The 27680-nt window shown below is 41.0% G+C and overlaps 2 protein-coding genes and 1 non-coding gene across 4 annotated transcripts in view; 2 read left to right on the forward strand and 1 right to left on the reverse strand.

The window, feature by feature from the left end:
- Window positions 1–709: 709 nt before the first annotated feature.
- On the reverse strand, window positions 710–8693 carry ERP29 (endoplasmic reticulum protein 29). Its single transcript, XM_036076638.2, has 3 exons — window positions 8406–8693; window positions 3700–3838; window positions 710–1528 (listed from the first exon to the last, which is right to left on the reverse strand). Exons 1-3 carry the CDS (start codon window positions 8547–8549, stop codon window positions 1026–1028), a joined length of 786 nt encoding a protein of 261 aa, XP_035932531.1. The 5' UTR covers window positions 8550–8693; the 3' UTR covers window positions 710–1025.
- A 169-nt stretch (window positions 8694–8862) lies between these two features.
- The window catches only part of TMEM116 (transmembrane protein 116), an 85038-nt gene continuing 66220 nt past the window's right edge, over window positions 8863–27680 (forward strand). For both annotated transcript variants that reach the window (XM_078060954.1, XM_036076636.2), the window contains exons 1-3: window positions 8863–9149; window positions 22792–22838; window positions 23281–23344. In XM_078060954.1, coding sequence (XP_077917080.1) covers window positions 22825–22838; window positions 23281–23344 — 78 coding nt within the window. In that variant the 5' untranslated portion in view covers window positions 8863–9149; window positions 22792–22824. The remainder of the gene's footprint in view (window positions 9150–22791; window positions 22839–23280; window positions 23345–27680) is intronic.
- On the forward strand, window positions 23059–23162 carry LOC118525762 (U6 spliceosomal RNA). The gene has a single exon (XR_004912302.1). It is a non-coding gene; the product is annotated as a U6 spliceosomal RNA (small nuclear RNA).

A 27680-nucleotide genomic window follows, 5' to 3' on the forward strand; every position in this document is an offset into this window, starting at 1 on the left:
AAACAGATTTAAGTCAGTACAGTGGTCTCCCACTCCACTTCTTTAATATTGGTACTTAGTAACTGACAGTGACAAAGTAGCTTAGATGGAAAACAATCCCCTTTTTAAAAAAACTTTCGAATTAGACTGAATTCTATTATTTTGCTATCTAAATCCAACTCAAAAAAAAAAACCATCTGCTTTTATCAGTAAAACTAAGAATTTGCTCTCTGTTTTTCATGGAGTATGGAAAATGATTACACTGAGCTTCTTTAACGTTGCCATTCCACGGGCACCTGGGTGGCTCAGTCGGTTAGGCGTCTGCCTTTGGCTCAGGTGGTGGTCCCAGCGTCCCGGGCTCGAGCCCCGCATCAGGCTCCCTGCTCAGTGGGGAGCCTGCTTCTCCCTCTCTCTCTGCCTGTTGCTCCCCCTGCTTGTGCTGTCAAATAAATAAATAAAATCTTTAAAAAAAAGTTGCCATTCCACTTTAAGGACCAGAAAAAGGACAATGCATTTTGCCACCCACAATCAGTCCACTGGAATTTGAACACCGGTGGAAAGTAATATAGGTAGGCCTTGAGCTGGGACCAGTTTCTACACTATTAAAAGGATAGTCAATTACCGTGGTAGAGTGCGCTCCATACCGGCTTAGATTAAAAAATAAATTCAAAGGAGAAAGCAGATCACAGGCCAAAGTATAATTTGTGAAAGAAAACTGAATGGCTTCAGATCCCTTTTAACCAAAACACAGAAACTTTAATTGGGTCAAAATAACACCTGTCAAGGACCTGGGCCATACACTCTTCTTTATAGCACCAATTCCTTCAGAGGGGGAATTTCACAAGCCATCTGGTAAGTGCTCCAGTTATACACAGACTGGCTATAGTGATGTCCCAAGCACGGTCAATGTTTGGGCATGCTCAGATTTCTGAGCTTAGTGCCACTTTAACCATCACTCTCTTACATCCCAGGAGGGTCTCTCACAGCCAGCAGGTAACGCTCCCCTCCCCACTCCCACCAAACCCTGGAAAACCCGGAGTGCCTTTTTACAGCTCCTCCTTCTCGACCCCCTTCTTCTGGAAAGCAGTCAAGATGTTTAAGCTCTTCTGGAGCTCTTCCTTCTTCCCATCACTCATCTTGTTCTTCTCAATCAGCTTGGTTATCCGGGTCATTTCTGACGCTGGGAAGTCCTCACCTTGGTCTAAGACCTTCCCCATGATCTTCAGGTATTGCTCAGCCCACTTCTTCTCAGTCTCCTTTACATTTGCGAGGATGTCCTGCCCCTGCTTCAAGAGGGCCTGGCGGGCCTCCACGCCTGAGGCCCTGATGAACTCCCCAGCAAGGGTGTCATATGCAGGCAGGCAACCAGGCATACCTAGGTAGACTCCTTGCCCCTTCAGCCAGCGTTGGATGGCTCCAACCTTAACCGCCCCACTATACAGGACTGGGTTCTCAAAGTCCCCATCCCGAAAGAGGTAGAAGACTGGGTAGTTCTCTTTGTCCAGCTTGTATTTCTCACTCAGCTCCATATTCAGCTTATCTCCATAATCTGTGAACAGAAATCAGGTATGAGGAGCAAGACCAAGAGGAATGCAGGGCAGGAGATTGCTATGAGGCCTATCTGAGCTGACAGCAGGAAGGATCCTGGTTGTGTTTACATTTCTCCTCTGCTCCTAGCCACGCGGCATTAGTCATTTAACCTCTCTGAACTTCACTTTCCTCATCTGCAAAATGGGAATTCTTCTGAATATTTATTCTATGCCCACTATATGCCAGGTTCTGTTCTGAGTGCTACGGATCTAGTTATGATTAAGAGTTACAACTTCTCTGACCTCAAGGAGCTTATAGTCTTTTAAGGGTAAGAAGAGAGATGGTAGGGGCGCCTGGCTGGCTCAGTTGGTGGAGCATGTGATTCTTTGATCTCAGGGTTGTGAGTTCGAGCCCCACATTGGGTGCGGCGATTACTTAAAAATAAAATCTTAAGGGCACCTGGGTGGCTCAGTCAGTTAACTGGCTGCCTTGGGCTCAGGTCATGATCCCAGGGTCCTGGGATTGAGCCCCACGTCTGACTCCCTGCTCAGTGGGGAGCCTGCTTCTTCCTCTGCCTGCCGCTCCCCCTGCTTGTGCTCTCTCTCTCTCTGTCAAATAAATAAATAAAATCTTTAAAAAAAAAAAAAAAGAAGAGAGATGGTAAACAAACGTACATAATTACTGCCAAAAAGATAAAAATAAAATGGGGTGATGTGACAGTAGGTAAGAAGGCCTACTTTGGGTGGTCATGGAAGGCCCTTCTACGGAGATGATACGAGATGAAGGACTGGAGTTTCAAGGAGGCCAGACACGTGATAATCTGGGAAGAATGTCTCAGGTAGGAAGGACTGAAAGTGTCAAAGCTCTGAGGCAGGACTAAGCTGGGTGGACTGAAGGCTTGCAAGTGCCATTCTGGCTGGAGCTTAGTGAGCAAGGGGAACATGGATAGGTAACAGGCAGAGTCTCTACCACATGTGAGGTGTTGGGAAGACCCAATGGGGAGAAAAGTGCACTTAACCTGGAGAGTCCAGTGCAATCTATGGTATTTGCTGTGTACTTCCTAACAGGCAGCAGCAGTGCCAAGGACTGATGCTGTGACAACAGGTTTCCTATACCTTGCCAAAAAGAAAGGGCCAAGGCTGCCTGTTACGGGGCAGTAGTATAGGAAGTGTGGGGTTCCAGTCCTCATGCTGCCACTTCAAACTGTATAATCTTGAGCACGGTACTCTAAGCATGAAGTACAGGGGTCATAGTACTTTATTCCTAGAGTTGTCACAACGATAAGATACATGGATAACACTTAGCACAGGGGCCTGGCACATGGTAAATGTTTGATAAATGTCAGCTATTTTTCTAAAAGCCCCAAGGGAGTGGATTTGCAGCTGGGTCAGAACTGACTGCCCTGGAAAAGTGTGGCAACTCTCTCTACCCAGGACCAGACTCTCCAGCTAGCTAGGGAACTGGGGCATCCCAGCTGGAAGGAAGCTGAGAGAGGGAAGAACCACTGCACTTGGGAATAAATACTCAGGTGGAATTCTGGATGAGCCACTTCCTACTACTCCATGGCCTGAAACAAGTCATTTAGTTCCTTGAGCTTCAGTTTTCCTCAAGTATAAAAATGGAGAAAATGTGCCTCACTTTTTAGGCAGGGTTCAAGTGAAGATGCAAAGTGCACTCTCTGTGCACACCTTTACAGACGGGGAACCACCACGTGCTGACAACTATTATTATTAAGAGTGGTCACTGTGGTTGACAGCTGTCCTTGATTTAGTGGTAGCTCTGATGGATTTGAGTTAAAGCCAAAATCCAATCGTTTTGGTAAAAAAACAGCCGAAAAGAAGATGGAGAAGTGACTATGGAGACCCTAGGAAGCATGATACCTCCTCTGACCACAGTCCCCTGCAAGGAGAGCTCCAGATTCTCAGAGTAGGTTTAATGTCAGTGTGGGGTGGAGGGTGAAGGATGGGGGAATCCCCTTCCCTTGGGCACCTGCAAGGACGAACTGAGGTTCTGTGGTATCAGAATCTGCTCAAGCTAAGCCTGCCACGGGTACCAGATTCTCGAGGCCATGATCCCACTTACACTCCTGTGTGGCTTAGAAAAGTGTTGGGTATTCCACCTACAAGGACGGAAAGAATTCCTAGCTTCCTCCCCTTCTGCCCTCCACAGTCATGCTGGACTTGTCCATACCTGAGATCCCCACCTCTGCCACCAAGAGATCATCGCTGGAGGCCGAGTTTTCAGCCAGACGCTTGAACTCATCCTGTTTCTCACCGTAGGGGTACTGGGTGTCGAACTTCACCAAGACGAACTTGCTTTTGGGAATGACCTGAGGGCACAGAGAGCTGAGCAAGTCCAGGATTCCAGGGACCTTTGGGGCTAATTCCCTTTCTCAAGGGACCCTTGTTTAAGAAACAGAATGGAAACCATGCCTGCAAGGGAGATAAGTGCTCACACACTAATATTCATTCATTCATTCATTGACCCATTGAATCATTTAATAATTTATTGGTGTTTGGTACCCCATTAGGTACTGGTTCATAGTAATCAAAGACATATACAACCCTGCTAAGAATAAACAAAGCTGCAGCTCTATTAAGGCCTTTTCTTCCAGTGGCCTTTTCAGTAAGATTAAGGGAACCCTTAGAAAATACTACATTGGCCCCACTGGCCCCATGGTATGCCCATCATCCCAGAGGGCCTTTCTCAGTAAACAATGAACAAGAAATCCGACTAAAACCAACCAACCAACCATCTGGCACCCATGGAGGTGCTTTGGCTAGGGAGCCGAAGGCTGAACTATGCAGTTTCAGGGCTCACAGGAAGTTGCTGAGAGGCAGGCTTAGGACAATGTCCCCTCCCTAGACCACAGTTCCTTTGGCTAGATCTCCAGGTCCTAAACTGTCAGGGTCAAGACCTTTGTTTCAATTGTGGTAAAATTCTCATCACACAACAGTCACCATTTTAGCCATTTTAAAGTGTACAATAGGGCGCCTGGGTGGCTCAGACGGTTTAGTGTCTGCCTTCAGCTCAGGTCATGATCCCAGGGTCCTGGGATCGAGTCCCACATGGGGCTCCCTGCTCAGTGGGGAGCCTGCTTCTCCCTCTGCCTGCCGCTCACTCTGCTTGTGCTCTCTCTCAAATAATCAAATAAAAAAAATAAAATAAAGTGTACAATACAGTGAAATTTAGTCCATTAACACTAGCGTGCAACAATCACTAATATCAATTCCAGAACATTCCTGAAAAGGAATCACATACCCATACACATTTTAAGCAGTCACTTCCCATTCCTCCTTCTCTCCCCAGCCCCTGGCAATCACTTATCTGCTTTTTGTCTCTATGAGGTCACTCTGATGGCATCCTACAATATGCAGCCTTTGGTACCTGGCTTCTTTCACTCAGCATCATGCTTTCAAGGTTCACCCATGTTGTAGCATGTCTCAGTATTTCATTCCTTTTTGTGGGAAAATATATTCCACTGTATGGATAGGCCACATTTTATTTATTTATTCATCAGGTGATGGACATTTGAGCTGTTCCCACCTTTTGGCTATTTGTGAATAGCACTGTTATAAACATTTGTGTACAAATGTTTGTTTGAATGCCTGTTTTCATTTCTTTTGGGTATATACCTAGGAGTGGAAATGCTGGGTCATACAGTAATTCTGTTTAAATTTTAGAGGAATCCCCAAGATCTTTGTTTTGACGGTTTCTCCCAATGCACAGCTTTATTCTAACAAACTGCCCTCTCCTTCTCCTATAATTTTTTGCTTTTCTAATCAAAGTGATCACTTCTGGCCAATTTTTCATCATAGACAATCACTGTCATAATTAAGTCACAAACTGACATCATTCCAGTTTTTGTTAGTCTTTGTTCCTCACTGTGTGTTGATTGTCTATTTGGTTTTAGCTTTTAAAAAATATTTAACACTGCCTCGGGACACAAGGAAAGGAGAAGCTACCAGAACAGGCAGTTTTTTAAGTGATCACTGACCCCCAAAATCTGAGCTCTGGGGGCCTAAAGGCAGGTAGGATTTTTTTTTTTAAGATTTTATTTATTGGGGCGCCTGGGTGGCTCAGTCGGCTAAGCATCTGCTTTGGCTCAGGTCATGATCCCGAGCTGGGATTGAGTCTCACATCAGGCACCTACTCAGCAGGGAGCGTGCTTCTCCCTCTCTCTCTCTTGAAAATTTATCTCTAAAATAAAGATTTTATTTGTTTATTTGAGCCACCTGAGCCACCCAGGTGCCCCACAGGTAAGACTTAAAATATAAATCAGATCACATCCCTCTGGCCTGACTGTCCTTATTTCAGCTCAGCACAACAAACTCATTTCCACTTAGGGCCTTTTCATTTGCTGTCTCTGCTGGTTGGAAGGCTGGAATACACTTTCCCCAACTCCTTCATTCAAAGCTCAGTTCAAATGTGCCCCCCCCCCCCCATGGAGAGGCCTCCTCCACTCATAGCATGCTAGCACTGCTTCATTTTCACCCTCCTCTATCACGTTACCCTGCTGTGCTTTCTTCACAGCATTAACCACTCACTAAAATTCTTATCTGCGTGTTTGTTGTCTGTCCTCTCCACTAGAACGTACATTATGAGTACAAAGGCCTTGTCGACTTGTTTTCTGCTCTATCCCTATTGCCCAAGAGTGCCTGGCATGTAGCAGATGCTCTGAAAATATTTGACAGACGAACACAACTAGGGTAGGCTATGGTAGCAGATGCTACATACGTCTGGGAGAAAAATATTTTCAAAGCACAACACAGGATCCCTACCTTCAAGGAGCCTACATTCGTATTATGGAATAATTAATAATTATATGGTGGTCTAACACTGAAACAGAATGGAGAGGCCTCCATCTTTTATTCTGCCATTTTAAGCCATCGGCAGAATGGTTTTGAATGGCACACATTTGCACAGTGAATTTTTTCCTTTTCATTAATCAGTCTGTACCTCTTAATTGCTTTAGAAATCTGTCTCCTTTCTTTATCCTTAAGGAATCGACTCCACCATATCCTATATTTAGGCAACTTGCTTCCTCAAGATGAAGATGAATTCATCATTCATTCATTGAATAAAAAGGTACCGAGGACCTATCACGTGCCAGACACTGCTCTAAGTGAACAAAGCAGTAAAAAAAGCAGGCAGGGTCTCTTATTTCTAGTGATGATGAAGAGCAAGAAACAAAAAAAGACACTGGAAATTGCTGAAAGACAAAGCACAAGGCCCCTGGACGTATTACCAGGTAGCTCCCCTTTTGTTCAGTGGTGATGGAAGGAAGATCTAGAAAGGGACTGAAGACATTTGTTCATTCATTCAACAAATTATTATTATCTTCTATGTGACAGGTAACCTGCTAGGTCGTGCAGATGATCAGGGAACAAAACAGACAAGGCAGTTCTTCATATTCCAGTGTGGGAGATGATAAAATAGACAAGGGTAAAAAATGAGTGATGAGTGCTCCACAGAGAAATCCAACTAATGTGACTGGCTCTTTTGACAGGGGGAAGAGGAAGTCAAGGAAGGACTCTGAGAAGGTGAGTAATATTTAACCTAAGCCTGAATGATGAGAACCAGCCAGCCTTTCAAAGATTGGGCAAAGAATGTTCTAGTCAGAAGGAACAGCCAGTGCAAAGGGCCCATGTCAGCGATGAGCTAGGAATACTCAAAGGACAGAAAGCATGTATGGCTGGAGCTGAGGGAACAAAAGGGAGAATGGTCAGGAGGGGGGAGGAAAGGCTGAGCAGTGAGACCTGCAAGACTACTGTAAGGACAACGGAGACCAGCGTGGTAGCAATAAAAACAGAGAGGCACCAACTGAACAGGAAATACTATTAACTTTACAGTGCAAAATTTCCCTCTAAGTCACACTTGGTCTGTGATGTTATGCCATTCCTGCTCTTGGGGGTGGGGTGTGATCTTCCCAATAAAGGCCCCAAAAGCATAGGGTGCTGTGGGTGTGCCTGACAACCAACTAGCCATACCTACACTTTTAAACATTTGAATAAGCCACAGATGCCAAATCTAGGACAAGGAAACCTTTTGAGAATAGAAAGAGTTCAACCGTTTGAGACAGATTTAGAACTTAGAACTTCGCTTCCCAGCAATGGGTACAAATTAAGAAAATAAAACGAATGGCTTCTCTCTCAATGCTTAGTTTGCCCACCTTGTAGGCGAAGTTGAAAGCTGCCGGTGGGTGAAGACAGGTGCCAGAGGAGAGAGTTGGGACTGCATTCAGCCTTCAACATTTCCAACGTCCATTTACCCAGGCGAATCCTTCCAAGTCTTGACCCGATTTTTTTCATTTTGTCCCTAAGCCCAAGATATTCCCTACAGAGTTCCCTTATTCTTAACGCTTGCACTTTTCAGGAAGACACAGGATCTCTGAACATTGTTTGCATATTGCAAAGCAGGGTGCACTCCACACCAAGGGAAGAGGGGCGCGGAAACGCCAGTTAACACGCCGGGTTTCCAACCACCTCCCTCACCTCCCCAGCCCCACCACAGCTGGGAGCACTGTGGCGTCCGCCTCGCACCGCCCTCCAGGCCTTCCACTTGGGACTCGAGGATTGGATCTTGCCCGGCACCGCCCTCTCCCCCTAGGTGCGGGGAAGGGGCCCCTGGTTCCCTAGACTGCATCTCTGCAGCTCTTTTGCAAAAGAGGAAGTACAAATACTGCAAAGGCAAGGGTGCGCGGGGACCCTGGCTTCTGTGTGCCCCATGGTCACGGTATGGCCCCGGCCCAGAGTCCACCAGCCCTTTAGGATGGAGGGAAGCCCTGGGACCGTCGCTACAGACTACCTTCTGCCAGCCCTGCCTTCTTCCCCACGGGTGTGCGCTCCCCCAGGTGCTCAGGCTGCACCTGCGCGCGATTCCCCCACCCCCGTTACCTTGTAGAAAGTGACTGTATCCAGGGGAAGAGCGCCCTTGGTGTGCAGGCCGCTACCGCCATGCGGAGCGGAAAGGAGCAGGAGGAATAAGAGAAGGGGAAATACCGGGGAGAGAGAAGCGGCGCGGGCCACGCCGGAAGCCATAACGCCGGATTCTGGCAGTAGGAGCTAGGAAGGCTGGAGTAGAGAAAACGCGAAGTCGGGGGTCACGTGACTTGCAGGGCCGGCTCGGATGCGCGCACGTGTACAGCCTGTGAGGCTCGAGCCGGCCTAGGGTGACAGGGAGGGGCCACGTGAGGGGCGGGGAAATGGGGCTGCCGCGCGCGCGCGCACTCGGCGAAGCTCGCGCAGGCCTAGGGTGTGGGGGCGGGGCCGCGGGTGGCGGAAAGAGGCTGCTGCGCACGCGCACTCGGCGAGGCTCGCAGTCCTCCTGCCCTTTTCCCGTCCTCCTCTGCGTGAGGAGAGGCTCGAAGCGCGTGTCTGGCGTCTTGCAGCGATTAGTTCGCTCTCTTTACTTTCGAAGATGACGAGGGTGGCCATCATTTGTTCCTGCTTTTGGCCCGTCTGGCAGTCCATTGGGAGCCGCTACTACTTTAGTCTGTCAGTCTGTGCTACCATCCTCACGAGGTCGGTCATACTCCCACAGCTCCCTTAGCCAGGACCCGAGTAGGTCACGCAGACGCGGCTGTTCGTCAGCATGGGGGTCAGGGCCACCCCTGAACCCTGCCCAGCGCCTGCTTTGTGGTGAGTGCCTCAGCGGCAAGACGCCGGGCTCCTGTAAAAACAGGCTTTACTGAAAGCGGAGTACTCGCCCAGCTACGTCCTGGGCTCCTGGAGGTCTTCAAAACAAAAAAGTCCTAATAATTGTATTCCCTAGATATTTGTTCAGGGCACGGTTTAAACCAGATCCTGGTTTTGCCTGCGGGAATACGGAATAGAGGTGAACGAGACAGAGCTCTGGACTGAAGGAACTCACAGTGTTGGGGAGGAGGAGACAGAGCAATAGTAATAAGTAATAAGTAATAAATAGTAATAAGACCATTAGAGTGTTGTGAAAACATAAATGGAAATTCAGTTAGTCCTGCTCAGGGAAAGTTGAAGACGAAATGACTTTTGAACTGGATCGTGAAGGAGGAGGAGGCATTTACAAGGCAAACACAGAAGGATATTTCTAGAAAGGGGAAAAACATGATGACTCTGTAAAGGTAAACCGAGGAACATTGCAAAGGTTCTCATCAAGCTGAAAGGTTTGGAGCCACCACAGGTGTTAACCAGGAGAGTTAAGTTGGATTTGCTGTCACTTAAGAGTGAAGGGAGTGGGGGGCAAAAAAAGGAGTCAAGGGAGTGGATTGGAAGAAGGGAGAAGGTTGAAGTCAGGGAGACTAGTTAAGGGTCAATTGTAGTAGTCTAGGTGAGAGAGGTTAAGGTCCTGCAGTAGCACACAATGAGAGGGAAGGGTCGAATTGAGAAATTTTGTAGGGTGGAATTCACAAAACTTATGAACAAATGGTGTGAGGTAAGAGAATAAATTATATATACATTATGAGGGGCTTAGCACCATATTAGCCATTGTATATGTCTAATGTGTGGGTGTATAAAATCATCAAAGATCATAGGATCTTATAATGGACAACCAGTTTATATAGAAATTTTGAAAGAAAGAGTCAATGTGTATGTGTTTTGGGGGGTTTGGAAAAATTTATTTTGAGTTTGCTCTAATAAGTTATTAAATAAAATGAGCTACATAGACAAATGATAGAAGGTGAGGGGAAAATGATGAGCTAAAGCAGTTAAAGAAGCCTTCGTGTAGGAAGTGGAAATGGAGTTAAGCCTTGGAAGAAAGAACATTTTAGGTGGAGAACAAATGAAAAGGGAGCAGAAGTGAGAATAAGCATGATGGTTTGGCGAGACTGACTTGGCTGGAGAGAGTTCTCAAAACACTAGTTAGTAAGACAGTTTTAAGCCCAGGTAGGGGAAAGTCTTGAAAATCAAACTAAGAATTTTCTGTTTTGTCCTGTACTCAATAAGGAGCTATTAAGAGTTTTTAGAACCCTTTATAAGATGTTTAGACTTTTTAAATTATTCACTTCTGAACATGTAAGTGCTTTGGGTACACCTAGTTAACATGATCAATCAGGAATGACTTTCTAGTCATAGTTTTGAAGTAGGTTTTGAAAAAAAGTGAAGGAAGAGGATTGGTGGGAGAGGGAAGGGAAATATCGGTACTTTTGCTATGAATTGCAACAATTCAATGCAGTACAATAATTGTCTCAGTGCTTCCTTTCAGTAGTGCCCTGGTCCCAGTCAATTGCTTTATAATATGATTAGATTCTTAGCTTCAGGACCCTGACAACAATCTACACAAATAAGCCAGGTATAATTCTCCATATTTAGGAAGTTATGCAATCCCATAGTTGACACTCATGTGGAAAATCAAAAAAGGCTGGGAATTGTAGAGAGGTAGGAAGGAAGAGGCAGGGCATGTTAAGTTGATGCGAGATCGTTGAGCCTTATGGTCAATAAAGAATTGAGACATTTTATGGTGCAAAAAGGTGTTTTTATTATACTGCAGGGAAAGGACCTGTGAGCAGAAAGAGCTGCACTGGAGTTGTGAGGAGTGACTGATTATATACTTCCAAGTTGGGAGGGGGTTAGGGATAGTGTAAGTCTCTAAGGAATTTGGAAGCAAGGTTCCAGGACCTTGAGGGGTCATTTATTACTGTCCAGTAAAACCTTAATCATAAGACCCTTCAGATGTATATCAGTGGGCCGTATGTTTGGAGGATTGCTAACATATATCTTAGGGCGGTAGAGATAAAGGAAGTTTCCAAAGGGATTTTCATCTGTTAAAGTGGACTTACAGGATCCTGGAAGTTAGGATAATGTCAAGCTAAGGTTGCCTTTGGCCCCTAGCAAAGCACTAACATTGAGGCAGTTGAGTTCTGGAGGAGGGTCACCCTGCCAGTCCCAAGTACTTGTCAATGGGCTGAAAGTCATAAGGAAGTTTAATTGTTTCTGTATTTCTTTTGCCTTTGTTCTCCACATCAAAATGAGTGTGCACATGACCTAATGTAGGAGCTGGAGTGAGGAGGAAAAAAGTGGCATGGTTCTGCTAAAGCAACTAATAAATTTCAGTCTTTTTCTTCTAACATCATCAAGCCAGTGTGTCCACAGTCTCGTTGACTTCTTTGCTATCCCTTGTGTATACAAGGCATGTTCTTGCCTCAGGGCCTTTGTACTGGCTTTCTCCCTCTAAAACTTTTCTTTAAGATATTCATATGGCTGGCTCCTTCACTACCCTTAAGTCTTTGCTCATATGTCAACTTCCTAAGATCTACCCTGACCATCCTTTGAAAAATTGCTCCTTCTGGTAGGGACTACTTTAGTTCCAGGCCTTGCATATTTGATTTTTACTTCTGCTCTGCTGGAGGGCTCTGCTACAGCCAAGTTAGGCCAGGTGCTCAGTCCAAGAAGCATCCAAGCTTAATCCCCCTTTTCATATTTATTGGGGCAGCAGGTACTGGAACAGCGCTGTATGTCTTGCCCTTGGCCTTGTGCAATCCAGATGTCAGTTGGGATAGGAAGAATAACCCAGAATCCTGGAACAGACTGGGTCCCAATGATCAATACAAGTTCTACTCAGTGAATGTAGATTACAGCAAACTGAAGAAAGAAGGTCTAGACTTCTAAATGAAATGTTTCACTAGGGGCACCTGGGTGGCTCAGTTGTTAAGCGTCTGCCTTCAGCTCAGGTCATGATCCGGGAGTCCTGGGATCAAGCCCCGCGTCAGGCTCCTTGCTCAGCAGGGAGTCTGCTTCTCCCTCTCCCTCTGCCCCTCCTCCCTGCTCCTGCTGCATACACACACACTCTCTCTCTCTTTCTCTCTCTCTCAAACAAATCTAGAAAAAAGTGCCTTCTACATTAAAAAAATTCTTTCAATGTTTCAATATTTAACAACTACATTTTTCAGGCACCCTGCACTCTTCTGAGGGTAAGGGTTACACTGGTGAACAAAATAGATGTGCTCCCTGCAGACCTAGTTGAGGAAACCAGCATTAAATTATCACACAAATAAATATATAATTACAAATTGTGATAATTTCTAGAAAGAAAAGTTGAAGACCTATGAAAAAATATGATGGAGGGATCAATTGGGATTGGAGTTCATGGGAAACTTCTACAAACAAGTATGTGTAAGCTGAGGTAAGACCTAAAGGATGGATAGGATTGAGCTCTCAAGGAACTTAGACTCGTGATGAGAAAGACATTAAATAATTATAAATAAATATGAAATTGCAGGTTGGTGTGTGTTAAGGAAACACTTTAGGAAAAGAAAAGAGCAAGTGCAAAGGTTCTAGGGTGAGAAAGAACTTGAAATATTTGAGAACTAAAAGAATTCCACTCTGGAATTTATTCTTTAGTAGCAAGGTCATCAGCACTGAAGGAGGTTATAAGTGCAGAGATTAGGGATATTTATTGCAGCATTGTTTGCTGAAGAAAAAAAAAAAAAAGAAAAGGAAGAAAAACAAAACTGGAGGAGAACTCCCATGTCTCTGAGAGTAAGTGTTGGATAAATGATCTTTTTTTTTTTTTAAGTAGGCTCAACACCCAATGTGGAGCCTGAACTCAAGACGCCAAGACCAAGAGTTATATGCTCTACTGACTGAGCCAGCCAGGTGCCCCTAGAGAAATGATCTTATGTAGAATGTTATACAGCTATCAGAATGGGTTAGAGCTATTTCCGTGAAATACTAGATGAGAAAAGAAATGTGTACAGAAATATGTGATCCCATTTTTAAAACCCTGCAACTATAACGTAACATAAACATAACAACCCCTATTATGTATGTATGCACTTGGGTATGGTTTTGTTTCTGTTGCACAAAGAACTTTATTTGCACCAAATAAGGAGATCATGGGAAATAGCTTCTAAAGCTGTGAATTCACTCCAAGAGAGGGCGAACGGGTGCTTTTTGTTTACAGATAGGATGAATAGTTAGTTAGTTTTTATTTACTTACTTATTTTTTAGTAATCTCTATAGCCAATACAGGGCTCAAACTCATGAGTTGTATGCTCTTCCGTGCTCTTCCGACTGAGCCAACCAGGCGCCCCAGGATGAATATTTAGATAGGGAAGCCTTGTCATTGTATGTAGAGGCGGGCATAAAATCCTGTGTGCATCTTAAGAAAACCTGCCTATACATACTTTGTATGTTATGTAAATGAGGTGGAGGCTCCTCCTTGGGCAGAGATTTTAGTATTATAATAAGGTAAAGGTAATTGCAGGTTATTCCAGGGGTCATTCCAAGGTCCTTCAGGGATTTAGCTCAAATTATCTGGGTGGTCTGGGCTGGTGGGAAGTCTTGTCAGGGAAGTTGCTGTCACCTGAGGGGTGGTTTCAGTTTTCATTTCCTTTTCTTTGGTGCATGCTTCCAGCGACCCAAAGAGCTGCTGTGTCCTTTGTCCCTATTTGGATATATTTTAACAAGCATAGAGAAAGATGTAGAGAAATACATTAGGCTTTTAGCATTGGTTACAGTCCAGAGGAATGGAGAGAAAGAAAATAAGACTAACAAAAGAGAATAAAATTATTATGGAATAATGTTGAGAAAAATGTAGAATATAAAATACTAGCCATAAAATTACTACAAACAGGTAGAAATTGGATATGTATGGGGACAAGGACTTAAAGTAACATCAATAAAAAGAATGTTCTGACTAGCTGATGAGATTGTAGGAAACTTTATTTTGGATTTCTGTTATTTTAATATCTTTTTTTCAATGAAGTAGCATTAAAAAAATCAGATTTTAACATCCATGGATCAAATCATTTCAACAGAGATGTTTTTCTTCTTTTTGTCCCACTTTTAATTCATGTTATTTTGTCTTATTTTAGTACTCTTATAAGCCACCTGAAATACTATCTAGGTCAAAGTGGGATATAAGTAAGTAAATAAAAGTAACTTAGCCCTTGCCAATCTCTTCCCCCTTTAATCTTTCCTGCACACTGCCAACGTGTTATTGCAATGTTATCATGTAAAATGGGGATAATAATAATACTTGTCTCATAGGATTGTGAGTGGATTAAATTAGTTAACACTAGTTATAAAGCATTTATAACAGTATCTGCCATATAGTACATATTCACTTAAAGACTAGCTATTATGGTTATTATGTCATACCATTTATTTTCTTGGAAATTTGCTTGATTATAGAAATTTATTGCATTTTTGTAGGATAAAATCCAAATGCAAGAGCCTCCAAAATCTAGTTATATCTAAATTATATCTAAATAAAAATGACATTTATAATATCACACGTAGCTACTGAGCTCTTGAAATGTGGCTACTCTGAATTGAGATGTTGTTATAAGAGTAAAATGCACACTGAATTTCAAAGTACAAAATTACAAATGTAAAATATATCAGTGATTTTTTTATATTGATTGCATGTTGAAAGGACAAAATTTGGATATTTAGGTTAAGTAAAATTTATTAAAATTTCATCTGTTTTTGCTTTTTTAATGTGGTCACTAGAAACTTTTATTTATTTGGTTTTTTTTAAAGATTTTATTTATTTGAGAGAAAAAGAGAGAGAGAGAGAGCATGGGCAGGGTGAAGGGCAGAGGGAGAAGCAGACTCCCCGCTGAGCAGGGAGCCAGATGTGGGACTCGATCCCAGGACTCTGGGATCATGACCTGAGCCCAAGGCAGACACTTAACTGACTGAGCCACACAGCCACCCCCACTGGAAACTTTTTAATTTTAAATTACATCTATGACTTATATTTTTATTGGATAGCACTGCTCTAGATTTTTTTAAAAGATTTTATTTATTTGTTAGAGAGTGAGAGAGGGAGCACAAGCAGGGGAGTGGGAGAGGGAGAAGCAGGCTCCCCACCGAGCAGGGAGCCCCATGCAGGGCTGGATGCCAGGACACTGGGATCATGACCTGAGCCGAAGGCAGACGCTCAACCGACTGAGCCACCCAGGGGCCCCTGCTCTAGATTTCTAAAGTAAAATGTTGCTACTTTTTCATCCTAATCTTTGTCCAGTTGGTATTTTAGATGCAAGGACAGTATACTTATATTTACTTCTATTAACTTTTATCTTATTAAATAAAACTCATTATTCTGAAGTATTTAGGTCTTATTAGGTCTTAAGTCTGTCATCTATTTGAGTACATTTATTCAGTAAATACTGAGTACCTATTCTAGGCACTGTTTTAGGTACTGAAGATATTGGGGTGAGTTAGACAGATAGGTTGCCTGTCCTCAAGGATGTTACAGTATACTAGGGGAAAGCAGACAGCACAAACAAACATGGTATTTTGGAATTTGATAAATGTTACATCTCTGAGGTAATGACGTTTAAGCTGATACTTGAAGGATGAGAAGGAGCCAGTCATACGATTATCTGATGGAAGAACATTCCAGAGAGAGGGAAGCTATTATAAATGATCTGAATTGGAAAAGTACTTGATACATTGGGTGAAAACACAGTGGCAGACCCTAAGATAGTCTCCAATAATCCCTGCCTTTTGGTATTTACCCTCTCATGTGATCCTTTCTCCTTGGCTATTGGCAAGATCTGTGGTCAATAGAATATAGGAGAGGTGATGAAATATCACTTCAGTGATTTTGTTACATAAGGTTCTGACTTCCATTTTGATAGGAAGACATCTTGCAGAAATCCATGTGGCAAAGGACTGAGTGAAGTGTTTGGCCAACAATTAGTTTGGAACTTAGGCCCTTAGATCAACAACCCTCAAAGAACTGAATTAGACCAACAACTTTGTGAACTTGAAAGCAGAACCCTTCCCCATTTGAGCCTTCAGATGAGACTCAGTCCTGGTTGATATCTTGATTATAGCCTTGTGAGAGGCCCTGAAGCAGAGGATCCAACTAAGCTAAGCTATTGTACTCGTGACCCACAGAAGCTGTGAGATGATAAATGTGTGTTTTAAGCCACTAAATTTGTGGAAAGTTGTTACGCAACAGTAATAGCACACACACACATTTGATAAATGTGCCCACTGTATTTTCTCTCAAGTAATGAAAGTGTTTTACAGAACTGTGCCAAGTCAGAATGCTGATTCACTCCACTAGAAGTCATTTCTAAGTTGATATTTATCAATTAGTTAGCACTCCCTTAGGCTTATTTGTGCAAGAAATGCCCTTAATTATACTTCCCCTTGGTCTATAGTTCCTTTTTTTTTTTTTTTAAGATTTTATTGATTTATTTGAGAGAGAGAGCATGAGTGGGGCAGAGGGAGGGGGAGAGGGAGAAGCAGACTTCCCGCTGAGCAGGAAGCCTAATGCGGAACTAGATCCCAGGACCCTAAGATCATGACCTGAGCTGAAGGCAGATGCTTAACCAGCTGAGCCACCCAGGCACCCCTCATTATTTTTTTTAAAGATTTTATTTATTTATTCAAGAGAGAGGGAGAGTGTAAGCAGGGGAGGAGCAGAGGGAGAGGGAGAGAGAGAATCCCAAGCAGACCTGCTGAACGTGGAGCCTGACGTGGGGCTTGATCTTATGAGCCTGAGATCACAACCTAAGCCGAAACCAAGAGTTGGACACTCACCCAGCTGAGCCACTCAGGTGTCTCTCCTTACTTTTATATCATGAAATTTCTCACCAAATGCTTTGTCAAAATACCATATATACTGTGTCTGGTAATTCTATCCAAAGAGAGAGTGGGGTAGTCTGACATGATTTTTTTATAAATCCATTTTTAGAGATTACTTTTTTTTTAATTGTTTAAAAGCACACCTTTTAGATAGTTCATTTTAGAATCTTATTTGGGATCAGTACTGAGATCTTTGACCTACGGTTTTCAGATTCCACCATCCTTTCTCCTTATAAAAATTAAAAATTTAGTTATCACCAATTTTCTATAATTTCTAGAAATTTCTACAATTTTCTACAATTCCTAACAATTTTCCCATTTTTACACAAACTCTCGGATTTCATTCAGTGGTTTATTGGGTTAACCTGCAAGTTTTATCAAAGTCCTAAAGTGTAATTTGTTCAGACCAGGAGTGGTGGATTCATTTAGAGCAGTCAGGTGCTCTCTTACAATCTTTATCTTCAGTTCCCTCTTACAATGTTTGTTTTACACTTTTTATTCTAAATATTATTCTTTTCAGTAGGAAAGACAGAAACATGTTATCCATTAATCATTACACCATGAATTTCAGCAAGGGACAATTACTGTATCCCTATAAAATTTTCCTATTTACAGTTTATCCTTTTAAAGTATACAATTCAGTGAGTTTTAGTATATTCATAAAGTGTGCAACCATCACCACTGCCTAATTTTAGAATATTTTTGTCACCCTAAAAAGAAATCTTGTGCCCATCAGTAGTCACTCCCCATTCTCTCCCAAATTAACCTTCCTAGTTCTAGGCAACTGCTAATTTACTTTATGTGTCTATAAATTTGCTTGTTTTGGACATTTATACAAATGGAATCATACAATATGTGGTCTTTTGTGATTGGCTTCTTTCATTTAGCATAATGTTTTCAAGGTTCTTCATGTTGTAGAATGCATCAGTACTTCTTTGCTTTTAATTGTTGAATAATATTTCATTATGTGGGTATACTACGTTTTATTTATCCATTCACCAGTTGATGGACACTTGTGTTTCTACCTTTTGTCTTTTATGAATAACAACATTATAAACATTTGTGTTCAAGTTTTTGTGTGGACATATGTTTAATTTCTCATGGGTATATACCTAGAAGTAGAACTGAGTTTATACCTAGCAGCTGAGTCATATATGTTTAACCTTTTTAGGAACTGCCAAAGTGGTTGCAGCATTTTACATTCTCACCAGCAGTGTATAAGAGTTTCTATTCCTCCACATTTTCAGCAACACTTGCTATTATCTTTTTTTTTTTAAAGATTTATTTATTTGACAGAGAGAGATAGCAAGAGCATATTATATATAATAAAATGAGATAGCTATAATAAAATGAGATATTATTATAAAGCTATAATAAAATGAGATAGCTATAATAAAATGAGAAATGTTATCTCATTGTGATTTTAATCTATTTCCCTGCTGGCTTATGATGTTAATCATCTTTTCCTATGGTGACTAGTCATTTGTTTATTTGGGGGGAGAAATTTCTATTTAAAACCTTTGCCCGTTTTTTTTTTTAAGATTTTATTTATTTATCTGACAGAGAGAGCTAGCAAGAGCAGGAACACAAGCAGGGGGAGTGGGAGAGGGAGAAGCAGACTTCCTGCGGAGCAGGGAGCCTGATTCGGGGCTCGATCCCAGGACCCTGGGGTCATGACCTGAGCCGAAGGCAGACACTTAACGACTGAGCCACCCAGGCGCCCTTTGCTCATTTTTAAATTGGGTTGTATTTTTATTATTGAATTGTAGGAGTTTTTTTTTAAAAGATTTTATTTATTTATTTATTTACTTATTTATTTAGAGAGTGTGCACGTGAGTGGGGGGAGAGGGAGAGAGAATCTCAAGCAGACTCCCTGCTGAGCATGGAGCCTGTCGTGGGGTTTGATCCCATCATCTTGAGATCATGACCTGAGCCAAAATCAAGAGTCAGAGGCTTAACTGACTGACCCACCCAGGTGCCCCTGTAGGAGTTCTTTATATATTCTCTATATAAGTCCATTATTAGGTGTATGGTTTATAAATATTTTTTTCCATTCTGTGGCTTGTCTTCACTTTCTTGATGGTATCCTTTGAAGCAGAAAATTTTTTAAGTTTGAAGAAGACCAATTTATCTGTTTTTTCTTTTGTTGCTTATGCATTTGTTATATCTAAGAAGCAATTGCCTAGCAGAAGAGCTACCTTGATGTTACATTAGTTTTTTTTTTTTTTTTTTAAGATTTTATTTATCAATTTGAGAGAGCTAGAGAGAGCACGGGGTGGGGGTAGGGGCAGAAGGAGAGAGAAGCATGCTCCCCACCGAGCAGGGAGCCCGACATGGGGCTGGATCCCAGGATCCTGAGATCATGACCTGAGCTGAAGGCAGATGCTCAACCCACTGAGCCACCCAGGCACCCCACATTAGTTGTTTTTTTTTTTAAGGCTTTATTTATTTATTCGTCAGAGAGCACAAGTAGCAGGCCGGGGGAGCTGCAGGCAGAGGGAGAAGCAAGCTCCCCACTGAGCAAGGAACCTGATGTGGGACTCCATCCCAGGACCCTAGGAGCATGACCTGATCTGAAGGCAGACGCTTAAATGACTGAGCTCCCTCGGCGTCCCAGATGTTACATTAATTTTTTTAAAAAGATTTTATTTATTTATTTGACAGAGAGAGAGAGAGCACAGATAGTCAGAGTGGCAGGCAGAGGGAGAAGCAGGCTCTCCACTGAGCAGGGAGCCCGATGTGGGGCTCAATCCCAGGGCTCTGGGATCATGACCTGAGCTGAAGGCAGATGCCCAACTGACTGAGCCACTCAGGCGCCCTGATGTTCCATTAATTTTTAACATTATCTTTCCCTGTGTTCCTATTAACTAGTTCTCCATTAGGATATTGTGTGTGTTAAGAGTGCAAACTATTGAAGTCAGAATGACTGGATTTGAATTGATTTGAGTACCACTTGGTAACTCTGTAACCACTAGAAGTGACTTCTTTAAGCCTCAGTTTCTTCGTCTGAAAAATGGGAACATTACTGGGGTGCCTGGTTAGCTCAGTTGGTAGAACATGGGACTCTTGACCTTAGGGCCGTGAGTTCAAGCCTCACATTGGGTGTAGAGTCTACTAAAATTTTTTTTTAAAAAATGGGAATATTACTTCTTACCTCAAAGGTTGTGTTGACAATTAAAATGCTTAGCATAGAGCCTTACACATAGATAGCACTTGATAATTGGTAGATGTTATTACTAGAAATCGTATTTAAGTTTTGCTTAAATAAAAAATATTTTACTAGGAAGGTGTCTTTCTTGACTTTGTATCCACAGTAGTAACTTGCTCATGGTAGAAGTTTAATGAATATCTGTTAATTTAATTGATACATGAAATGTAGTAACCCATTACATTAAGTGAGCTGTGATGTTTCTGAGCTTACTAAGGAGCTAAGTGAAAGAAGAGAAAACTAAAAATAAGTATCACTCACTTCATTTGGGCTTGGGTTAGCCCTTGCAGAAAAGGAAGATGGGAAGATTATGTTTCAAAAGATATTTCAAGGGGGAAATGATGCTAAATATACAAAAAATAGGGTACTAATCTAGAGAGAAAAATGGAAAGGTAAATCCCCACATGGGAATTTGGTCAGTGGCATAAGACATTTTAGAAGAGGTGGCAAGAGAGAAAAGTTCTTAATGTCAAGAGCAGCAGACTGATTTGGCATGGTTGTTCCTTGAACAATCTGAGATTGTTCTTGATTGAACAAGAGTCCTTTGTTCAAAAACATTCTCTTATCACTTGGTGAGACTGTCATTAGTCCTCTCACCCTTATTAGATAGATATATGATTAGAGGCCTCAGAACACTCCCTGAGACCTTATGGTAGGGATTTCTGAACCAGAAATCTACTTGTGTTTTTTGTTTATCTAATGATTTTTTAATAAAGATTTTATTTATTTATTTGACAGAGAGAGACACAGCGGGAGAGGGAACACAAGCAGGGGGAATGGGAGAGGGAGAAGCAGGCTTTCCCGCTGAGCTGGGAGCCCGATGTGGGGCTCGATCCCAGGACCTTGGGATCATGTCCTGAGCTGAAGGCAGATGCTTAACGACTGAGCCACTCAGGTGCCCCTGTTTATCTAATGATCTAAGCAAAGTGGTTAGAGCCTGCCTCCAATTTAAAGTTTCCCACCAGAACCTACCTCTATTTAACGATGTCCCTTCTTCTACTCCACACTATGGTGAATAAATGAATTGTATATTAACCTCATATGAATAAATGAATCACATATTTAAATCACTAAATCACTGAACCTATGCAAATGATCCAATTTATGTTATCAATAAATATTTGTAGAGTGTATGAAAGTATAGTTAGATGAAAGATAAATGGTTATATAAATGAAATGTTCTTCCTTCTGCTTTCTCCTTACCATAGTCTTTGTCCAAATTTCACCAGTTCTTCCGAATATTGTTCAAATGATAGGCAGTGTGTATTTTTTTGTATGCAGATAATTTGAGATTCTGGTATTCAGGCCATTTTTCCTGCTATGTTATAAGCTCCTGGAAGTCTGGGTCTGTCTCTTATTTGTATCTTCTGTGGCACAATGCTTTATACAGAGTGGTTATATAAACATAAGTATATTAAATGAATCGTGTAATTTAATATATTTCTGGTGGGAATTTTTGGTACAGAATATTTCACATGTTACTATTAAATATGAGATATTAACAACACCTTCTCTTCACAGCTTTTCTTGGTATTATTAAAAATTTATTGATTGCTTTAATATGCAGTCTCTCTTTTCCATCACAGGCTTTTGTCCCTAAATGGGGCAAGTTTTAAGCAGACCTCCTTTCTTACTTATTTTTCTCTCCCTTTTTTCTGTTCCACTTCTCTCTTGCAGCTCTATTTATCTTTTCACCATTCTATTTTTTATTATTCCTGTCTCTTCCTCTTCTTACAATTCTTAATGCTTTTCAGAACTTTGTTTCCTTGTCACCTGCTCTTTCTATTTTTGTTCTTTCTGCTTGGCTTTCTCCTCCACTTGTCCCCACCTTCTTTCCTTGTCCTCAAGATACAGGGCAGTATTGGTAGGGAGGGGCCCATCTGGGCTAGGGGTGGAGCCACTTGTTCAGTGCTTCAAGATTCAGAACCTGAGAAGGATTGGGCTGTTTAAGCATAGCTGGGGCTGAAGACCCTATGGCCTTCCTGCTGGAGGCTAGCATTCTGGAGGACAATTGGGACTTGGTGAGATTATAAGTTGTCTCTTTCTTTTTGCTCCCCCTTTCTTCCTCCTTGTTCTGTATTTTTCACTCGCAGTATCTCTTTACTACTTCTTCCTGTTTCTTTATTGCTTACTATTCTATTTTTTCTCTAGCTCTCAGCCGACTATATTTACTATTTGTTTACCTTTCCTTTTACCCATTCTTTTCACACATCTGTCTGTTCTCTCTCAAAATTGAACTTTTCCTGCCTCATCTTAATTTTATTCTTTCCTTTTTAAATCTTTTCATCCAACTCTCTTTTCATTTAGTCATTTTCTGTCCACTTCTCTGTTCTTTTTATCTTACTGTTTCCAGAGATGGAGCAATAAGAGAGGACACAAGGAGCCACCTTGCCTTTCCAGAGGCCTTTCTGCTCCTTCTCAGACTTGTAGAGTATTTTGATTAGACACTGAAGACTTTGTGCTCTGCACAGTTAATAAACAGTGAAATTGGAGTAAGGTTGGATATTAAATGTAAAAGTTTTAATTTTATTCTCTTGTTTTATTTAGGTTTTTTCTGCAATACAGTGGATACAATTTGTTATGGCTACTCTGAGGTAAATTTATTTAATCTCATGTACTATGACTGTTTAAAGTAGTAGAAGCAAAGCTGTAGAATTCTAAAGTTTTCTGCATTTTCCCCCTGAGTATTTGCTTTTACTCTTTAGGGAGAAATGCTGTTCTTTACCATGTTGATATTTTCTGATTAATAAAATGTAACATCAACAATAACAAAAAAACAGATTGAGGAATGACATCTGAAAATCAAAGGACTTGGTCAACAGGATTGATTTGCAAAACCAGTAGGAATGATACAGAGAAGATTAGCATGGCCCCTATGCAAGGATGACACACAAATTCATGAAGCATTCCATATTTTAGAAAAATGTGCAATTTATTTTACATCTATTATATATCAGTAAAGCTATAAAAAATCATTAGGAAAAATGAAGGAGCCCCAATAGTCCTCTTTTAATGATTATCTTTTATCTCTGTCAGTGTTATAGGCTCAAGTTCACTTATTGCCTATGCCGTATTCCAGAATATACAGAAATCTCCAGAGGTGAGCAAACTCTTTTTGTGTTGGATTTGAACTTTTAGTGACTTAGCTTTTGAAATAAATAAGAGAAGTGTGACCATAAATAATGGAATAATTCTGTGAATTACTTGTAAATTTGTCATTATGATACACTGAGATATTTTAGACAAGTCAATAGGTTTCCCTTTTCTTCTAGGTAATTATTTTAACTATAACTTTGAATACTGAGAGATTGCCTACTAAAAAGTACACTTTTTTGCTATTCATTGATTATTAAAGTTAGGAAACAGAGTTGTTTGAAGCCTCTAGTCACTCTAAGCACAGTATGGTCCTGCCAAGAGGTGAGTTTTCTGATACTGATATCTTGGTAACATTGCTAGTGGGGCTAGGAAATAGCTCAGAGACTTTGTTGTCCAAAAAGTATTAGGTTTGTTGCTCAGGCCTTCTAGGTAATTACAATTTAATGGTGAAAACAGAGTAAAAATACATCCTATGTAAAATTATTCATACCAAAAAGATCAAGTAAAAAAACTTTCCTTTTATTGAGGTATAATTGACAAACAAAAATTATATATATTTAAGGTATAAACAAACAAAAAACCTTCCTGATTGAGAGAGGACTAGGAAGAGAGATGTATTTCCTAGCTATGAAAAGATTTTAAGAGAAATGTAACAACTACTTCTCTAACCAGGCCAAATGGCACAAAATTAGACAAAATATAGTTCAGGATGTAAATGGGAGAGCTTTTGTATGTGGAAAATGTGATTGGGTTTTATTGGGCCCACTTTAGTAATCAAAATAGTTCTGTATGTTGAACACTTTCTGAGTTCCAAGTAGTGCTTTACAAACTTTATCTTATTGGCTCTCATCACTTTCCCATGAGAAGGATGATATTAGCTCCATTTCACAGATAAGGAAATTGAGGCTCAAAGTCATGAAATAACTTGTTCAAATTTTATAGTAAGTAGCAGAACAGATTTTCAAAAGTCCAACTCTTAACTACAGTCCCCCTTCAAATTAAACACAGTATTTAGTATTTATTATATTCTAGACAGATGTGCTCAGTGTTTTAAATACATTTTTCATTTAATCCTTAAAACAACTCTGTGAGGAGGATATTACTAATCTCATATTATAGTGAAGAAATGGAATCCTAGTAAGGTTGAGGGACATTCCTAAGGTCTTATTTATAGCCAGTAAGTTGTTAGAGCTAGAATTTGAGTATAGGATTGTCTTGTTCCAAAGCCTTTCTCCATATATGCTTTTTAAGCCACTGAAATATGATACCTAATGAAGATAGGATTTTGAATTTCAGACACAGACTGTGACTATGTAAGTAAAACTGGAGAGTAGAAGTCTTGGTACTGTATTGTCATTGCCTGCCAAAGTAATCTTGGGCCACATATCTTTCTGTGATTCAGATTTCCCTAATGTTTGTCTCCTTTGCTGAAATTTGAATTCATACATGATTAAGTTAATAAAGTATTAGTTATGTAGTAGAGAGAGCTAAGCAGAGATTCTCAGTCTCTGCATTATTTATCTGTTGGACTGGATGATTATTTGTTATAGGGGGCTGTCTGCACATTAGGATGTTTAACAGACTTTATCCACTAGATGCTAGAAGCAAACCACCTCCCCCTACCTTTGAGGTTGTAAAAACCAAAATATCTTCAAATATTGCCAGATGTCTCCTGGGGGAGGCAAAATTTCTCCTGGCTGAGAACCACTGCTCTAAGGTGACTTCTGGCGTGACAGTGGGTCAGAGCTTTATAAAGATGTGGGATCTAGTTTGGCCTAGGATGTGACCTTTAGTTTCTCTGGCTTCAGTTCTCATACCTTTCACATAACCAGAGCCTAAAGGACCTTAGCAACCACTAGTTCACTGGTTCCCACACATTCTGTTTTCTTGGTGTAGGAAAAATTCCAATTTTTCCAGGTTAAGAATGTCAACCATCCTCCAGTTTTCCTTTTTCCTCCATCAAAGAATATTTTTAACAGCAAAAAACACATGGAAGTAATAATCTGAAAAAGACCAAAATAGTCTATTAAGTTAAAAATAAATATGGTAAATTGGAGAAATCCATAGGGAATCTTTGAGGGGACTAGCTGATGAAACAATGACTCAGAGAAGCAAACTGAAGAGAGAAGAAAGTGGCCAGACTAGCCATTGTTAAATAACACTCAAGGCAGATACTTTATTACACTTACGTGACTTAATTTGCCCAAGAAGATCACTTTTGATATTCTTTGTAACCTGATTTCATTTGAATAGAAATATTGGGAAGCAGGGTTTTAGAAGAGTATTCCTATGAACCTCACCAGCACAGACTTGGACCTGAACCTCCCCAGGGAAAGCCTTTCACACAATGCACGTCCTCCCTTCCCTACCCCTTATCCTGCTCTTGATTTAAATTAGGTACAAATTAGGCATTTTTTTATTTGTCAGAGAGAGAGAGAGCACAAGCGGGGGGGGGGGGGGCGGCAGGCAGAGGGAGAAGCAGTCTCCCTTCTGAACAAGGAGCCCGAAGTGGGACTCGAACCCAGGACCCTGGGATCATGACCTGAGCCGAAGGCAGACACTTAACCACTGAGCCACCCAGACATCCCTACGCATGTTTTTTAAAAAGAGTTTTTGCTTGGGGCACCTGGGTGGCTCAGTTGGTTAAGCGACTGCCTTCGGCTCAGGTCATGATCCTGGAGTCCCTGGATCGAGTCCCGCATCGGGCTCTCTGCTCAGCGGGGAGCCTGCTTCTCCCTCTAACCCTCCCCCCTCTCATGTACTCTCTCTCTCTCATTCTTGCTCTCTCAAATAAATAAATAAATCTTAAAAAAAAAAAAAAAAGAGTTTTTGCTTTCATATTTAGGACTATGTCTTAGGCTTTTATGTGTCTGCCTAAGTACTGCACACTGTGCTTGATTGCACTTCCCTTAAACCATGGGCTATACCGAACCTTTCTTTGTATTACATTCAACATAGTATCTTGTGAACATAGGCAGGGTGAAATTTTTCTTGATTTCAGTAGGTACTCGGTTAATTTTTGTTGTTTACTTGATTGACTTTATCTCCTGTTACTAGAACTCATTGTTTTCCAAGCATGGGTGAAGTTATATAAACCTCTTTTTATCCTCCATTTCCCTGCCAAAGACTTCAGGTATGTTTTAGTGGCAAACAGCTCTCTCTATATAAGGCTATTTATTGAATCAATGACCATAAATAAAATTACATTCTTGCTCACAAAAGTCTCTTGGCTGCCTTTCTCCTCCGGAGTTTATTTTGTGTTCAGTTTTAATTTTTTACCCATTAACAGTTATAAACTTGTGGAAGGTCATGGGCCAGTAGAATCTGTGAATGTGCCATCTGGTTGGAATTTTAGTAGGCTTACCCAGAGCAAAGGCTATATATGGTAAAAATAATAATAATATCTGATATTTTTAAATGTAGTTTAAAACGTTATTTCACTTGTTTTTGTATCTGTTAGCCAAAGCAACTTGACCATTTACCCCTGTTTGCAAGGTATAGCATCTTAGCTTTCCTATCATTTGGAAGAGGGGAATTAGAAAACTTCCCTTTTGTACAGGTGAGATTAGTTTTTATATTAGGTAGTATGTGATAATAACCTAAAAAAATTTTTAATTTACTTTTTTTGTGATATATATCAGATATGGATTAGAAAGCATAAAACTTGTATATACTGCTTAAAGAATGGTTATAACCACTATGGACAAGAAATAGAAATTGCCTGTACCAAAATGCTCCTTACTGGTCAACCTACTATGCTCCTTACTGGTCACAAATCTCATCCTCACTTCTAGAGATAACCACTATCCCGACTTCTGTGATCATAATTTCTTTGCTTTTATGTACAGTTTTGTCAATGTATGTATCTTTAAACAATTTAGTTCAGCTCATTTTTTAACTTTTTGTAAATGGACTAATATTGTATGTATTTTTTATATAGTTTTGTGATTTGCTGTTTTTTGTCAGTGTTATTTGTAAGATTTATTCATGTTGTGTAAAGCTCTGGTTCATTTCATTTTCACTGATGTTTAGCATTCTGTATTTTGAACATATCATAATTTATGTATCTATATTGCTATAAATAATCTTGTCCATGTCTTCTGGTGCACACATGCAAACATTTCTCTAGTGTATTTACCTAATGATGGAATTGCTGTAGGAGAGGCATATCTCCTAGATAATGCCAAACTTTTCCTAAATGGTTGTGCCAGAGGGTATGAAAGGTCTCATTGCTTCATGTTTCCATTAATCCTTGATATTGTCAGACTTTAAAAATTTTTACCATGAATGTAGAATTTTTTTTCTCATTGTGGATTTAATTTTTCGTTTCCTTGATTACT

This window comes from Halichoerus grypus, chromosome 13, assembly GCF_964656455.1.
Source record: "Halichoerus grypus chromosome 13, mHalGry1.hap1.1, whole genome shotgun sequence".
Classification (NCBI taxonomy): domain Eukaryota; kingdom Metazoa; phylum Chordata; class Mammalia; order Carnivora; family Phocidae; genus Halichoerus; species Halichoerus grypus.